A 17851-nucleotide genomic window follows, 5' to 3' on the forward strand; every position below is an offset into this window, starting at 1 on the left:
ATGTAGGCTGTAGACATCTTACTGGCTGCCAATCTATGAAACTGCTTCAGGAAGCAGACAATAATCCAGTAGGATTATCTTGATTTTTTTTTTTTTCCAAAACAATTCATGGACTAAAAAAAACCATGCAAGAATGAATGCATGTTATATTGTCTTGGTGTTACTGTAATGCCAGGTCATGACCTTGCTCTTCTTTAGTGACTACATCCTTACCCCTTCCACCCCCAAATCCCCCAGCATGCCGATGACTTTGGGTTTGTCAGAGTCCGCTGCCCTGTTGCAGACGGCACAAGGGGCAGGAGTTACAGCTGTGACCGTGCTACCGAGCAGAGGCGAGCTGCCCACAGGGGCTCATTCTGCTCCCTCTCCTGGCGTCGTTGCTGCTGTGAATGCTCACTCACAAGGACAAATGGTCACTTGGCTGGATTATATAACAAACTTTCTGTTTCATAGCTAATAGTTGTTCGAAGAAGCGGACAACATAGCGTTAAGGAAAAGAGGTGATAAAGTTTCCTTCATCGTAAAGTTTCCTACTGGCAAGGTTAACACTAGATAAATTTATAACTAATGCTTAGCAAGAACTGGATCCTTATAGATTCAGTGGTCAAATTCCACTGTGTCTTCTTTCTTTATACTGTGACGGCTAGACCTGTTTGATACAAGCTATGAATAACAGCAGCAATGAATGCCTCTGTTTGACTGGACATTTTAATGAGAGATGAGACTTGGCATAACTGAGTCTGTATGATTATAGGATTCTGTCATATATTGCTGTCTTAAATTGGAGCATCACCTTCACAATGTAGTATGAAGTGATTGGAAATTCAGTTTTACTATTTAGACTGAAAACAAAATGACACATTTATTATGACACTTATGACAAAAAATGCAGACTAATAATATTTTTAGTGTATTCTATTAAACTTCTATAAACTTATTTCACAAACCAAGTAATCAAACACACAAAATTTGATTTCATTTTTTCTCATCCAATTAAACAATTTTTTTTTGTTATACTGATTAATCTGAATAAGGAGTTACAATCAGAAAGCTATTGTAACCATGACATTAAATGATTGATTACCCAACAGCCATTTTCTGCTTGCTCACTTTAAGCTGTGAGCTTTGCTTACAAAATCAAAACGATTATGAACTGGGTGTACCTAATATGAGCTATTACTTCAATAAACTTGCTTCAGCTTGTACTTCAACAGCAGCAAACAGAAGGCATTTATATTATAGCCATCATCAGACATGTTGTTTATAGTTACGGAAGAATTCCCACACGTTCAGGCTTAAAGGTGCACAGTCAGAACATGTAGTATTTTTCATCTGGCTAGGAGTAAGAAAATGGTGGTGCAGAAGTATAAAAGCCACTATACTCCTACCCTACAGCTCCTGTGGTATGCACTGCAATAATGCGGTTGCTTAAATATGGGAATTCCCAGGAAAAAAAATCCATGCAAAGAGATACTGGAGTTTATTGGAAAGCTTACAGTTCCTTTTATCCCACTAAGGATTTTTTTCTAACTATTCTTGTCTGAAGCTTTATGTTGGGAGCTACTCTGCTCGATGAAGCTGTCCTCTTTAAACCAAAGCGCCCATGCCCCCTACCCAGTCAGCTGAGAGGAACTGCTGGTTTTAAAATATTCACAGGGGCTTTCAGAAGCTTTAGGTTTGTATCTGTCTCCCTTTGTTCCATGCAGTCTGTTTATTTGACTGTAAATAAAGTGCCATTTACAGACAGAAGTTAGGAAGTGGATTTTTAGTTCCCCAACTAATCTCTCATCGAGATCGTTAGGTCACAAAGTAGAAGTCTATCACCAAAAGCTATTAAAATCCAGATAGTGAATTAGTTTTCTTTATTTCAAGATTCTTAAATTATCAAAGTTCATTGCCTGAAGGCAGCAACAGCTACTGAATCTTTCCAGCCTAGAATGTACAGAACTTTGAACCTAGATGCTTCAATGACTGGCACCCTTTTAATGCATAAGAGACCCTCTTATTCTGGCACAGGCTTAAAATAGGTTTGAAGCAAACTTTAGCATTTTCTCTTTTTTTGGCTACAAATGCTTGAATTTCTTGTTCTAAATACTGTATTTAGATAGATATACAAAATGGATAAAGGATGTCCTTACAGTATAAGCACTGTATAAGATGAGGAAAATGACAGGAAAATGCCTCGTAAATTATTGCAAGTATATACTTGCTAGGCCCAAACCAAGTAATGTTTGTGTGGAGTAGATCTAAAAATCAAAAACCTGGTAATGATTATAAAAATGTGAAATTTAAAATGACTGTGATTGAAATATGTTGAAACTGTGGTTCACTTGATAATGTTCTTGGTGAGTCAGAGTATATTTGCCAGCTTTTCTACTTTGATTTTGCAAAGCAGTCAAGAGCAAGAGGCAAAGCTGATCCACAAGAATATTGCAGATGACAGCATGTCTTCAGTGGCAGCGTTTTCTGGTTTCCTTTTTGCTCTTTTTGCTGTCCTTGACTGGCTGCCTGGCCAGAAAGTGAGGATGACAGAGGCAGTTTTGAGAAGAGACCTGTGGTCTGGCAGACACTTTTCCCATTATTCCAGGTAGAAATTCTTGCCCTCAACGAGCAGTGCTCTGATGCTGCAGTAGTGCAAACGATTAAAAAGAATAAAATCAAGCCCCAGTGGTAAACGGGAAGGACAAGTGAAACGGTTCAGCGAGGACTGATGGGATGGGAGCCTCGGGATAAAAAAAGAGCATTGCATCCCTAAACCATGATGAGGCCCAGAGAAACCACAAGGAGCTGAAGCATCCCCAGGCTGGGCCATGCCAAGTCTTTGCTCCTTGGTATCAGGCCCCATCTTCGAGAAAGCAGGAGCACAAGTGCGGCCCTGGAAGATCCAGGGAGGGATGCCACAGCACCTGAGGCAGGGCAAAGGGAGAGGTGGACAGGCAATGTGTAACCGAGCATGTGTTGTGTTGACCCCTGTCTGACTTGTCACAGTGCCCTAGCGGAATTTGAACCAGCACGGGGACTTCTCTTCAGGCTGTTGGTTGTGACATCTGGTCTCTGTAGTTTTATCCAGTTATGGAAATTTTTGCCCTGGCTCTAGCATTTAATAAAACCCTTGCCTTGGACACAATTTGAAAGATCTTCCAGGCATTTGCACCGAGGTTGGCCAATGCACTTAGAAGACGTTTAGCAAAGTTACAGTTTGGCTAGCAGTGCGAATTGCTAATAACCGTGTAACAGAGTGCAGGCAGTCAAGAGTTTTTCTCTAGATGTCATTGGATTTAGGGTCAGAGTGGAAATGTTTATCATTCTAGGATACTTTTAGTTCTTCATTTGAAAGCCAGGGTTTATTTCCATGTACATCATATAACTTGGAGAGTTATTCTTCCTCTGTATTTACATGTGGGATGGCATTGCAGTACAGTCTCCTGTGCCTTCAAAGAATGGGGCACCGCTAAATTGTGCTTGATTTCTGACTGGGGATAATATAACTTGAAAACAACAGACCCAAAAATAAACCTAGGATGTGACATGAGCAAAATATTTTGATAACGTGCAAGTATATTAGATCACAAAAGAATTACTGGCAATAGTCAATATCTATCTCAACTGCTCTTTTCCCTCTCCCCAAAACCCGGGCTTGAACTATGAATATATGCGGTTGTGTTTAGTGTCAAAAGTATTGCAAAACACAGGGCAATATGTCTGTACACATTCTCTTCTCCAGTCTTAAATAACATGACTCAGGAAATATATTTATCTCTAAGGATGTTTCTCAAGGAACTATACTTTTAGCAAAGGGTGATTTGCTTACTTTCCAGAGGCCAGCTGTAGATAGTGGTTGTTAGAAATAACTAATATATGATTTCCTGTTTTGAGTTTGTGGTAAAAAAGTGGTAACTGTGTGAGTTGTATTTAGTCTTCTGCTAGTAACGTTTGTGTTTTATATTCTATGGGCAAAGGTACAGAATTCATTTAAATTTTTTACATGTCGTGAACTTTGCCTGCAAACCTGCAGTTGTGATTTTAATGTTCTCACTATGATGTTATTGTTGTTCTTACTATTACAGCTAAGCTACTGTGATGGGTTATTTTATGCTGATATAATCCCTGTTAACCTCCCTTCCAAAACTGGTTTTGGGACCTGGAGGAGAGTGATACCAACAATGAGCCCTCTGCCCATCAAAACTAGAGAAACACTTAGAATTTAAGCTTATATTTTTAAGTACCGAAGATCGGCACATCTCTCCTTAAAGTGTCCCTGTTATAAGGGATTATCATAAATGCTGCCACTTTACTACACAGTGACTCATACTAAATACCTACGGTGAGACGTGTTTTGTGTGTAGAGCAGATAAAACTCATTCTGTCTGGGCACACAGGAAGGGAGGGGAAACATGAGGGATGTTGTTTAACCAGTGAGCAACTCTGTGAATCTGCCTCACCTGGGAACCTCGGGCAGTAACTGCACAGTGCAACCACAGGTCATGATTTCTTCCATCGCTGCTGTTTTTGGAGGGTTGTCAGGAGCCCTAAGGTGTTCCTCATCTGGGCTGCAGCTTGTTCCTGGGATCCCACCATTGCCTCAGTCCTTCCACCTCCAAGCTGGAGGAGGAGTTACCTGCTCCTGGCTGTTAGGGGACTCTGGCCTTTTTCCTGCAGCTTCTTTAGCGTACATTCTCCTAATGTCCACCTACAGCTCTTGATCAGAAAGAAATCAGGTCCTTTATGAATGAGGAGTGGGCCCCCGTGCCCTGCAAACTTGTGACACTTAGGACCTTGTCCCCAGCCCACACTGCCGGTTCCCTCCAAAATGGCATGAAGTGGCAATATCCTTATTCCTATGCACACAAGTGCCCAAGGAAAAGCAATTAATACTGTGACCACAGCAAAGTGGAGTTTCAGTGTTAAGTGTCAGGATTTATTAATGCAGTTCTATCTTGCATGTTTGTATTTCTAAGTTTTCCTGTTTGGACAACTGTTCAGACTGTTTGGACTGAAAACAAAGGCTTCTGGCATGATAATGAAATGACTCAAAAATATAGGTTTTCTGATGAAGTAGATAATCTGATTTCTGTTCCAGTGCTTAAAACATTAAGTTGCAGATAGACACTAGAATACAAACAGTATTAGCAGTTACAGTCAGTGCATTTTGATTTTAACATACCTCAGCAGGCCGTTGATGTGTTTGCTGTGCTATAAGCTTAACTTATGCCTTGAGGTAAAGGAGGATAACAGACTCTGAATCATATTTCTTGCCTCCCTTCAGCTAAAATATTCCCATTAGTAATGCTGCAATTTTTGTTAAGGCAAACAGTGAATGAGTCATTGATCTCTGCCCACAATATTATAACACCTGTAAAGAGTGCTAGACAGTCATTACGCATGCATAAACGGATACTGTAGGGAAAAGGCTGTTTTTTTCTTGCACGTGTCAAAGGCTACATTTTATTTTCTTCTATCAGGGGAGCTGGCACAGATGAAGAGCCTTTTTCACTGGGATCAAAATTCTTCTTTAATTGCTTCTGTGATAATCATAATCTTTCTGTTAACAGGCATTCTTCATAACTGCTGTGAAGCCTACAATGTTGGGCTCCTAGAAGCAAAAATATTTTCTGGTCCATCAAGAGAGCAATTTGGATATGCAGTTCAACAGTTTATAAGTGAACAAGGCAAATGGTAAGCAGTTTGAACAACTTGTAATATGTCCAGTTAAAAGGTAAAGGAAAAAAATGTTGCAACTCATTTTTCTTTTATAATTCCACATTTCATTTAAATGTGTTCTGGTTAGTTCCTTTTTATATCAGACTTATCTTCTTATGAATAAATACTTATGTTACTAAAACAAAAGTTGAAATATTCTGAAGACATATGCATGTGAAGGTTCAGGCTTTTTTCCTTTACGCAATGTGATCTGAGGTCTTTCTTTCTGTTAATCTTTTACTTTCATTTCCAATACATGTTTCCTCAGACTCACAATTTCTGTAGAATTTTAACTTTCATTTCATTCCATCCTGTACCAATAGCATCTTTGTAACACATTACATATATGTGGGATATTTTTCCATTTTAACATTGTTGAGGTTAAAACAAATGATTAGGGCTGGGAAGTTCTAATTATTAATACTAAAATTAAATTTATATACTTTTGTGTCTGACACAGTATTAAGTGTTCACTTCTCAAGGGATGGCATATTTGGATGTATATAATAACACAATCCTAGTAAAGGCATTGTGTCTGCTGCATCTCTTCAGCCATAAAATTTGATGTGAAATCCACTGTTGACACAGTATTGGGCTTGATGAGTAATTAGTAAAATATTTCTTCTAGTAATGTTGGTTTCAAAAAGAACTTTATAATAGTAACCCAGAGTAAGGCCGTTTAGTGGAAAATATTGTTTCCTCTTCTGCAGCCTCAGCAACTACAAAGCTTTAGGTGTTTTTCATGGCAAGGACTATGTGTCAATAAATAGTTTAGTGTTGCTCAACTACTTTGAGTGGTTATTTGGGTATACGTGGTTGTAAGTCTATAGCGGAAAGTCTCACACGTTATATATATTATCATAAGCTGAGACAACATTTTAGATCCATAGATTGAAACAGAGTCAGAACCAAAATAGCCACAAACTGGCATGTTTGCTTAAGTGATGATGGACAGATAGTAAATAACTGAACTTTTTTCAATAAAAAGTAAGATGTTAAAATCTGAAATCCATGGAAATGCATGTGAAAATGTTTTTTATGTTCAAGTTTGGAAAAGCCCATACAAAAACACTGAGCTAGTTGAGACATTTATACGTAGCCCTGCACAGAGACACTGTGCAATTGCAATTGGTTGCATATGCAAAGATGTAAGACTACTTAGATCTCACTGTGTCTCCGGCATTACTGTGTTTACCACCGGTGACCAGGAGGTAAAGTAAGAGGAGAGCAGAGCTATATCCTCAAAACTAAGAGCTCGGTGTTTTCTCTCCCTCTGTTGGGTAGGCTCCCAACCTACCCCCACTCCTTGCCTGATGTTGTCGTGGCTTCTCACTGTGTTTCTGCCTGCTTTAATTATGTGTTTAGTCACCCATAGATCAGAGCTCTCTTTTTTTGAAACTTCTGTGTAAAGCCATTGAAGGAGAACAAGAATGTCTGCCTGAAGTGAATCGAATGCTTTGGCTCATACATGGAGAAATTATGTCTTGTTTTTTATTCTTCTTGTAAATTTTTCTATAAGCTTGCAACAGAAGCACTAGGTTCCAGACTCAACCAATTTTTATTGGTTTTTATGTTGGCTATTTATGTTTTATATTTCCCTGTTTTATTTTTACTTCTGATATAAAGCCTCCTCCACTACCACTTTCTTGGATAACATGTGGTGGAGTTTGGGAAAGAAAGGATTAACTTTTCTTATCGTCTCCCACGTATATGAATATTATTCATCTGGGATACTTTTCTGTAAATAGGCACTTCGTCATTTGTTCACTCACTGCATGGTGTCTGACCATAGCTCCAAAAGTCAGAGATATTTTATCAGCTCTTGTTCGAGTAACCATGACTTGTTAGATACTCTTCAGTGAAGAAAAGCTCTTTTCAGTCTTCCTCTCAAGAAATCATTAGATAATCATAAAAAAAATAAGTCAGTCATGGTTTACTTTCTTGTTCTCTTCATTTCTAGGCTATTTTCTTTTTCTTGGGACAATAGAGCTTATTCTTGAGTGCATTATTTAAAAAAAAAAGAAAAAAAACAACACTCAAGCTGTTCAGTAGAGTTGGTTTCTCTTATAAGTGATGCAGAGGCTGCAGTCCATGTGTAGAGCACTTGACATGGCTGAACTAAGAGTGAGATCAACAGTCCGAGCTTTGCATGAGATCGGGACGCTACTTTCTGTGAGAGGGAAGCATTTATTACCGTATGCTTTTGTGAAGGGACTGTCATTGTGCAGCAAGAATATGATGCACTTGAAAACTCTGTTCAGGCATAGTGGGGCTGCTCACCACATCAGATGCTGCTGGGGTGGCACCTCTCTCCAGAATCTCCAGAATCTGAGATCCACTAGAAATTTCATCACCTCCTAGACCTTGCTTCTGTAAAATCACATGGTGCTATATTAAAGGCAGCTTTAAAAATCCTCCTGTACTCTCTAAGAGCAGAAAGAAGAGAGAAAGAAAAAAACCAGCAGATACTAGTTGTATTATTCAGCTGTAGTTCTGGGAGGTGTATCTTCTGAGGCAATAAGGGCTACAGAAAATGATAGAGAGGAGAATTTTTGCAGAATTGGGATGGCATGCAGCAGTATATTATCAGTCTTGCTTGGTGTTGAGCTCAGAGAGAAGAGGGAAGACAGTCCAACCAGGAGCACAGGGCTATAGGGGGGGCTGGTACATGTTGGGAAGCTGTGACACAAACCAGCAAGGGAGCCCTTTTTGTGTAGAGTCAGATGATCCAGGATAATTGGACACTGGTCTGCTGTGCATTGATGGGCATTGATGGCATGTGATGCTCGTAAATAAGGACAAACTTGAAAGTCAAGCACAGCTCAAGCTTTTCACGGTGTCTGGTGGGAATTTCAAAACGAGCTCTTTAATGAACTCAAGGAAAATTGTGAACACCAAAGAAACTCACCAATTAGAAAAGTTTAGGCAGTCCACCACACAAGTAATTAGCCACAACAGAAACATCATTCAGTTTATGCTCTGGTTCTCCCTGTCATGAGATGATCTGTATTTGAATGTTAAATTGAGACCAAATTCTCTGTTATTTTAGAAACATAATCTTTTAGAAAAGTGGATTGTACCCTGTCAAGTTCGTCTTGAATGTGCATGCCCTGAACAGAAGCTGATAGTACATTCTGCAAAGATAACAGTACTTACTCCATGCTGAGTTTTGTTTTTATACCTATCTCAGGTGAGGAAGATTGAATAGCTGTATATAGCTGTTAAAATGTTTTTTCCTACCCATATATGTTTTCAGTCTGTGGATACATCCCACAACAGAGCTAAAATCATGGTCTGCTCTTGCGGTACTGTTTAGTATTAAGTTGCAGCCACCCCGCTCAGTTGTGTCTGCATGCTTAGGATTTGGAATTTTTGAATTTTGTTTTGGAGTTTATGTTATGGAATTTCTGTGTTTTTAAATATTTTGTTTCCTTCCATATCGTGTTAGTAATGACACTTTAATATGCACTGCCCTTATGGATGTATCACATAATCATTGCACTACTAAATAGTTGTAAAAATCATTGCACACTGCTCACTAGTCATCAAAGCCCAGCAGCCTTTCTCCTGAGGTGGTGTGTTGCCTCTTGAGACCCGTAAGATGTTTTGCCAAAAAGACACATTTCTGTAGCAACTCTTGTTGAAATCAATACATTTTCAAAGCCCTCTGATTTTAATGAGGAGGGTAATTTCTGCCAACTTTTTTTTTTTCTTAAAAAAAAAAAACAAAAAAAAACCAAAACAACAACAACAACAACAAAAAAAAAACAACAAAATGCTGCCATTGTTACAGCTCCATCTTTTCAGTGCCAGCACCACTGCTAACATTGAGTTCTTTGCCCAGCTTTTGCTTCCCCCAACTGCATGCCCTACAGTGTGCCTTTTTCCTGCTTGGAGAAGCAGCTCTGGCTTCTGTCTTCTAGGCCTTTTAAGTTTGTCAGTCAAACTCTCTTGGCATAGCTCGCTGTAGTTTTTGAAGTTTTGAGTCTTTTGTTCAAAGGATCGAAAGTTTTAGATGGCGATAAGTGTTTTAGGGTGTGCAGAGAAGCATCTATGAGAGTGAAGAGTCTTCTGGTCTTCATATTTATTCATTGCTTCCTGCAGTTGTAGGGAAAAGGGACAGATGATTTAAGAGGTCCTTTCTACTTTTATTTTCCTACTTCCTGTTAGCCATCTTTGTGTTTAAAAAGCACACTAAATAGAAAACGCAAGAAAAGAAAAACAGAAACCAGAAAATATAAAACGTGCTCTGACAACAGCTGGGAATTCAGCCCTTTGCCATGAATTCTGATTTTGTTTTCTGCTACATCACACTTTGCCAGTTACTAGCTTTGTCATGGTGTAATTTCCCAGAAATAATTCCTGTTGCACTTTGATCTGCCACTCCTGCAGCCTGTGTGGTATGGCATTGCCGCTGAACTTTATTTGACTTCATGTAGTTCCATTGCTTTGTATACAGTGTTGGAGACTGATTGAGGAGATGAATAATAAAATTAGTGGCAATATTACATGCTAATCACTGTAGTATTGTGTAAAGACAGTCTACAAAGACACATAAGGAAGTTTTGTAAAAATAAATATTTAACTCATTGCTGAAACAGACCCTTAATTAATACACTATAGATGATAAAGTTTATTTGGAAACAAGCATTTTCAAGTATTTTAGTACTCATTTCTTGCATGCTTTCCTGATACATTCTGTTGCACTCCACTTCCTGTGCATCCTGTTTAATCACAGTAAAAAAATATTTTTGTAGTTAGCAGGATGGTAGCCATATACTCTCTTGATTTCTTCACTTTTGATGTTTCAGAAAGATACACATGCATTTTCCCAGAGCAGTATTGTGTAACACTCTACTGTCGTCGTTTATGTTAATTTTCAAAGGCTTGCTGATTTCTAATATAGATTAAGGCTAGTACTAAGCTTAAGTAAGGCTCAGGATATGAGAGAAATAATAACCGAATCATTTCCTAGGACTTTTAAGGTTGGCAATTAAAAGTAGAGGGCTAGGCTTGGCAGAAGTCAGTTAATAACTTTTTCTCAGGAGCGTATTGATGGCAGGTTAGACTAGTTGAGTCAAATAAGGGAAGGGTTTTAATAGCTCTGTTCATTTCTGAAAATCAGTGTCGGTAATAGTCAGTTCTAAGTGTTAAATTCTCTGTATCGAGTGGCATTTTTTGGCTTACAGCATAGTTATGGCATTGAGATTCATGGACCCTACAAATCTACAAGGAAAGCTAATACAGCAAAGGGGAAAGTAGTATAATAACTTCTAGTAAAGTATGAGGAGTGCAAGCCAAATCAAAGACAAAATTAAGTTTGCTTTGGGCACAGTTGGCATAGATTTCAATTTGGGATTAAAATTATAAGAGTTTGTCTTGTTTGGCTTACATTTTTCTGTTTGTACCATGCAACAGCTACAAGGTTAGTTTTAGGGCTAGCAAAAGTAAAATACAGTTCTGAATTTTAAGTTCCAGAAGTGGGTTGGGTATAAAGAGTGATGGTTCCTTGGTATAAATAGATATCTGGCTTGGGATTAATGTTGAGGTTGGGGAAAACAGGAGTTTCAGAGCCCATATTACTGCTGAGCAGCATAAAGCCCATGGAGTGAGCACAAATATGCATGCTGAAAGGGAGAGAACTGCTTTTTCTAAACTCTGTGGGTGGTGTTTGTCTCTAGCTTATGCCAACAGCAAGGGTGAGAGTTGGAGTTAGGCTTGGATTTGGGAACAGCTACTGCTCAAGGACACTTCTCCTCCTCTTGTTCTCACTCTGTGAGTGAAACTGTGTGCTTTGGGCTTCAGGGTAACCCATGACTGCAGAGTGATGCCAGTGTGGTGCAGAGATTTACAGTCAGTTTTGTGACCAGACAGAGTGGTGCAGGGGGTATTTCCAAGATCTGTTAAGGTCATTCTTTGAACAGTAGCTGTCCTCCTGCAGGGACTCTGAAATACATTTGCCTTCTGGGAAACTTAGAAAAAACGTACAAATATTTATAAACATACACAGTGCAATGTTCAGCTTGACAGTTAATGCTGAAAAGCTGTTCCAGTTTCACATACTACACATGCAGTTCTGCTATCCTTTTTAAAACTGTTTTCTGTTTCCATGAAAACTGTTAGCACTTCCTCTTTCCCATCAGCCAAGTTAGCATTTATAACTGTACATAACTCTGTAGTACCTAGCAAGGTGGGGGGGACTGTAACACCATGTCTTCCCTTTGTCAATCACTATTGACTGGCTCCAGCCCTCTGTGTCACCACACCTGTTTGTGGGTTGTATCATTTATTGGCACATGACCAATGGCATAGTTTCTCTTGAGCTCTAGTTATTTGGTCCCGAGCTATGCAGAAAAGGCTATATTCCTCAGAAGACAAGAAGATGATCAGAGGCCTCCTCACAGCTAGTGTAACATACACTGGTTTTATATAGAGAGGTATTTATATGAACCTGAATTGCAGGTTTAGAGATGCTAAAAGTACACAAAATCCTGTTCCTGCTGCCTGCATAATCACTGTTTTTCAGCAAGGTAATTGAGAAGGAGGTAGGTATTTTTAAAATATTGCTGCACACAGAAAATAAAATCCAAAGTTACCCCCAGCCAAACTGGTAAAACAGAATAACATTATCTGTGTTCTTAAGTTTGTGTTTAATTGAGATGAAATAAACTAAAAAAAAAATGCAGTTAGCAGGATTTTCTTTGAGAAAGCTAAGAAGGACTCAAACTCTTGCTTGTGCATGTAAAACAATGTATTTTTATCAAAGTCATTTTATTCAAACTAGTTATAAAATTGCAGCAGTAAAATCAGATGATCCGTGGAAAGTTAATATGATATCTAGCAATTGCTTTGAAACATAATGATTTCATAAAATGTGTTCTTTTTATAGTGCAAGATATTTGCAGTAGCTACCTGTAAAATTTTAGAGGACAACAGTTTTGCTTTTAGCAATCTATTGACCAACTGAAAAAGGTTGTTTCTTATGAAATTCCATATTCTGTCCTGGGGTCCCATTGCTTGTCCTTTTACTGTCCTGTAAATGCATTAATTACTACCATAGACTGTTCTGTATGAAAGGAAAGTTATATGGCTGCTGGAGCAAATAATCACAGTCTCTGCCTTCTAGTAATGTGTTTCATTTTTTCATCTCCCTTGAGGTCATCTTCCTATGGTCATGTTTTGCCTTACCCTTACTTCACTGCACATTAAACTGTATAAAAAATGGTGCTTCTCTTCCAGCCCTACAGAGCCCTATGCTGTCTGGTGGTTTCACTCCCTCAGAGAGTTGTGCTGAAAAACAGGTGTTCTTAAGCAGTATTCCCAGGAGGTGAATTAATTTGGTTTGTGAAGGCTTTCAGATAAAAGTTATAGGGATCTTGAGGAGCAGATATTGGAGGGGAAATCTTATGACAGACAAAGGAATGAGTCAGAGAAAGTAAATCACTTATATTGTAGGCACAAATTATCATAAAGCTTAACTTTCTTGTTCAGGATTAAATACTTCACACAGTGGACTGTTATCACTTGCAGTATTTTCTCTCTGACTCAGTGTTGTCAAGGTGTGTTAGTGTTCAAGCTCAGACACAAGCATTTGACTGTTGCTGAGCAGATCCTGTAGGAAATGCTTCTTATGAGCAAAAAGAATAATTTAAAAGGGATCAGTTAACTAACAGGACAATACATTTTTTGTCTCTCAATCCCCAATGTATATATTTCTAAATTTGTATGCATCTGTATATATTAATATCTTCGCTGTATTTCTTCTGACGCTACGACATAATGTCACAGAAACAACAGTATACGTATTTGAGGCAGCCTAATCCCCAGAGGTTTCTCCAGCAAAGTTTCCCCTGGTGAATCCAGTGTATTAACATGCAAGTAAAGCTGCTGAACAGCTGTGGAGCAGACTCCCGGGTGCCTTAGGTACTATATCTGGTAAAAGCCTCTTTACCTACAGTGTGCGATGCAATAATGCTGCTGGGCCTTCCCAGTATCATTAAAGACCTAATGAAGTTCCTGTTACTTTAGGTTGTTGGTTGGTTCACCCTGGAGTGGCTATCCAGCTAACAGAACTGGAGATATCTATGCATGTCCTGTTGGTACGTCCAAAACCACATGCAAAAAATTGAATTTGCAAGGTAAGTTGTAATGAATAACATCTCGCTACAGTTGTTCAGTTTTTCCTTGGTTTTGTACCAGGCCAATCTGTCTTATTAAATTTTTTCTGAACTATCTCTCTGCATAGTCTCAGTCTCTGTCATGTGTGTCTTTGTGTGTATTTGTGTGCTGCAAGGACTCAGTGCCAGCTACTGGTGAGACCCACGTGTGTGTGAGTGAAAATTGGTGCCTGCCACTGGAGTCGGGCTGGGGGTGTGGGTGCCCCGGCCTGTGGTGCCAGCTGCTGGAGCCACTGGGGTCTCAGTGTCAGCTACTGGAGCAATTGGGGTCTTTAACCTCCAGCCATGGGACAGGAACGGTGTGTGTCCCAAAACCTGCCGCTTTTGGGGCGGGGGGCAGGGCTCTGCATCAGTGAGGGGCTCCGTGCTGGCAGCTGGAGCGGGACAGTGGGTCACAGCCCAGGGGGCCTGGTGCAGGCTGCCGTGGGGGGTGGGTGTCCGTATCTTCCCCAAACCAGGTGTGTGTGTGTGTGTGTAGGGGGGGGTGTGTGTGTGTGTGTGTTCCCTAGCAAACTTTCAGATGGACCCGCCAGCTTAGGGGGGCCTCGGGTCCAGCTATCAGCCGGGTCAGGGGTCCGTGCTGGTACACCCAGGGGGACTTGCAAATGTGGAGTGCGTGAGGGATAAGTGTGTGAGTGAGCGTGAAGCCTTTTCTGCCTCTGTGTGTTTGCAAACTGAGCATAAAATGGGATTCACTTTTGGATACAGTGAAAATATGGGGCAGCAGACTGGGCTGGGACGCCTACTTTACGTTTATTTGTGGTGCAGAGCATTTCTTTCCTCCACCGCTCCTTCCAGGTTTTTGTCTAAAGCCTGATACTGGATCAGAGGAGTCTGGTGTCCTGAGGAATGTAACAGTAGCTGGGTGCAGCTGCTCAGCCAGCCAAAAATACTCAATAGGTAGACCATTTCTTCCTCTCTTTTGCCTTCAGCTCTCTTGAGGGCAGGTACTCTAAATGGCCATACTTAATTCATGTCTGTAGTTAATGGTTAGCAAATTTTTGACAAAGATTAGCTTTCATTTCTTTTGTCTCAGAATTGTATACAGAAAAGGCATCTCAGATTCTGAGAAATCAAGCTTTTGAAAAGGAATTCTAATTTACTAAATTGCTTCTACATCCTATATACTCTTCTGTCATTACTTAGTCTCTTTTTATTTCAGCTTTAATAAATATTCCAAATGTGACTGAGATAAAGGAAGTCATGAACCTTGGCTTGACTCTGATACAGAACTCAAAAACAGGAGGATTTTTGGTATGTATCAAGGACATATTCAGTACACACAGAAATTCCTTTGGAGAATGAAGAAACTAAAATTCCACAGTTCTTGATAAGTCCAAGCTGAATGTATTTTATTATGCAGCATCGATTAATCCATATTTTGCGTATTTTAAAATATTTCATTCCACTGTCATTACCTAGGGTCCAAAATCAGGAAAATTATGAATTCTCTCCTTCATCATTTATCTACATATCCTATGGAAGGGCACGTAATTAAAGATTCTGTAATTTTAAGTCAGATAACATAGGCAAGAATATTTCCACTATGGACTTCTTTAAGGCAGTCTTGTATAGTTCTGATTATGCTTTCAAAAGACAGTATGGGATCTCTCCTCCACCATATGCATTCGCACAGTGACTGTTCTCCTGAGATGTTAGGATTTCTAGTCCCATGGATCTGCAATAAGTTTTAGTTGTTTAGTGAGCTGGAGGAAGATGCATTTTCTATGTGTATTCTGCAAACCACTCTCCTTGGAGCCTGTAAAACAGATTTCATAATTGAAAGGAAGTTAACGCCTGTTTAATATGCTTTTTTACAATCTTAACTGTAAGCATGAAAACTGTTGCAGTGTAGGTGTATCCTGGTTTAGTGCATACATTGTAGGCACATGCAGTAATTAAGTGAAAAAATAAACTACAGACAAAAGAGCTTTGAGTCTTACTTTAAGCTTTGTATTTTTCTGTTGCATTTTCCTAGTAATTGCAAAAGTATTCAGATGTTTATTATCTTCATTACCACATAGCCCAGTTCACTGAAGTACTTAAAAGTAAGTCTAATTCCAACCTTTCCAGCAGCTTTCTTGGAGTTAGTAAGGTTAATCGTAACTTCAAAATACAACTTTGCTTGATTATTGGTTTGAGAAGATATTGATTAAAAAAAAATTTATTCTGTCTCTTGCATAATACCTTTAATTACTGTTAATATTGTCCCATGCATACCCACTTTCAATCAGTATCAGTAATTGCAGTGATTTAAAACATCTCGTGCAGAAAAAATTGTATTTTCTCATAATACTTGAACTACTCTCAGTTAAAAAGAATTTCCTGATCCATATGTTATTGATTGACGCTCCTTAAATTGCATAAAGTAACAAAAAAAAAGTTGAATGCTAAGATGTGAACAGTTAGCCACATCTTTGGTGACAGGAGTTCTTCTTGACGTAAGGAGAACGGGGTAATGGAGACAGGTGCTTAACTGTGATTCAGCATCAACAAATATCAAAAGCCCCATGACATAGTTGTGGCAAGAATTGGACAACAAGCAGAGACTGTCTGCTCATAATTGCAAGCTGCTGCTGGCCAGGACTTCACTCTGAGACGCTGTTTCTCTCAGCTGGCCTCTGTGATGGGCTTTTTGGGTTATGCTCAGGGCTTCCTCCTCCCAGCTCACTGTGCTCCTTCGTCCTGTGGCTGCTTCTCTCTCAGCCTCCATCCGCTTGCACCAGTCTGTGCTGCATCCCTGGGCTGCTTGGCTGGAGTGTGACCCAGCCTGGCGTGGCTGTGCCGTAGCTCATGAGTCCTGCTGGTTCAGCTGTTTGATGCCATGTGATTGCTTCCCACACGTATCATAAGTACAGGGCAGTAATTTCCATATGCTCATTAAATTTTTCTCAGGCATGCTTAGTCCTGTTGGAAACGTGCTTAAGAATTTCACTGATGGTTAACAACTTTTTTCCAGATTTCTGATCTGAGTTTCTATCAGTTCGTTCTTGGGGCAGTGCTGTGCCTTTAATTGAAAGGAACAGCTCCCATCTCCTTACATGTAAAATCTCCCTTCTATATTTAACACCCCACAATCATTCTCTTTTGTCCTTCGCTTTGCTAAACAAACACAGTTTTTTGGCTGAAATGTGCTTTTTAAAATACACCTCTCTTGGACATGAATAACCAGATCTATGCAGTATTCTACATGAGTCTTTCCAGGGCACTATATAATGTATTTGGTATTTCCCTGACTCACTTGCAAGTGCTTCTTGTCACATATCTTCAGGCCATATTTGTTTGCGTCCTGGCTGCATGCTCACCCTGCAATCAGCCAGTGCCCGATCTGTCTGCTCCCCTCTCTTCCACTCAGTGAGCTCCCAGCTTATGTCCATGTTACTTAACATTAGTCCTTAAGAGCAAGGCTATGCCCCTTTCTAATATTCCACTTTCAAAGTTTATCAGTTCTTCATATGTGAACTCCTAGTTTTCCCCTGTATTAATGGTACATCTTAAGTTTCTGACTGTAACAATGCTAGAACATTAGGGGTTTTCCCTTTTTTTTTTTAAAGTGAAGATCAGCAAAGTTTGTTAGAAAGTTTCTGGTTTTTGCTCCAAGATTAACATCATAATTTTGAGCTACCGCTAACACAGAAGAAAACTAGAAAATGGGCAAATGAGATTGATCTAAAGAGAACTTTAAATTAAAAATAACTTTAAATCAAAGACTAGCAACTCTCCTCCAGCTTCATAGTTACCCATATAGAGGATTTATTTTGTACCTCTCACCTCGATAAATATGTCTTTTCCAGTAAAACTAGTCATGCCCCATGTAGCAGCTAAAAGGACCACTTACCTCAAGATCACTTATCTCAAGATCAGATAACATAGGTATATATATATAGTGTGATGTGGTCTACCACTGGTAAACCAGTCTGTGATTTAGCTCATTTTCCATTTACTTCTGCCTTTAACTACCTTTTTTTTTAATA

At 39.4% G+C, this 17851-nt stretch overlaps 1 protein-coding gene across 2 annotated transcripts in view; it reads left to right on the forward strand.

Moving 5' to 3' along the window:
- ITGA2 (integrin subunit alpha 2) overlaps positions 1–17851 on the forward strand; it is a gene marked incomplete at its 5' end in the record, with an annotated part of 70863 nt that overhangs the window by 12735 nt on the left and 40277 nt on the right. The window contains 3 exons of one of the 2 annotated variants that reach the window (XM_082337121.1): positions 5553–5676; positions 13729–13838; positions 15040–15131. In XM_082337121.1, the coding sequence (XP_082193247.1) occupies positions 5553–5676; positions 13729–13838; positions 15040–15131 (326 nt within the window). Of the gene's footprint in view, positions 1–5476; positions 5677–13728; positions 13839–15039; positions 15132–17851 lie in introns of those variants that run through there. The other variant, XM_082337120.1, reaches the window with a different exon arrangement.

This window comes from Platalea leucorodia, assembly GCF_965183815.1.
Source record: "Platalea leucorodia genome assembly, chromosome: Z".
Taxonomy (NCBI): Eukaryota; Metazoa; Chordata; class Aves; order Pelecaniformes; family Threskiornithidae; genus Platalea; species Platalea leucorodia.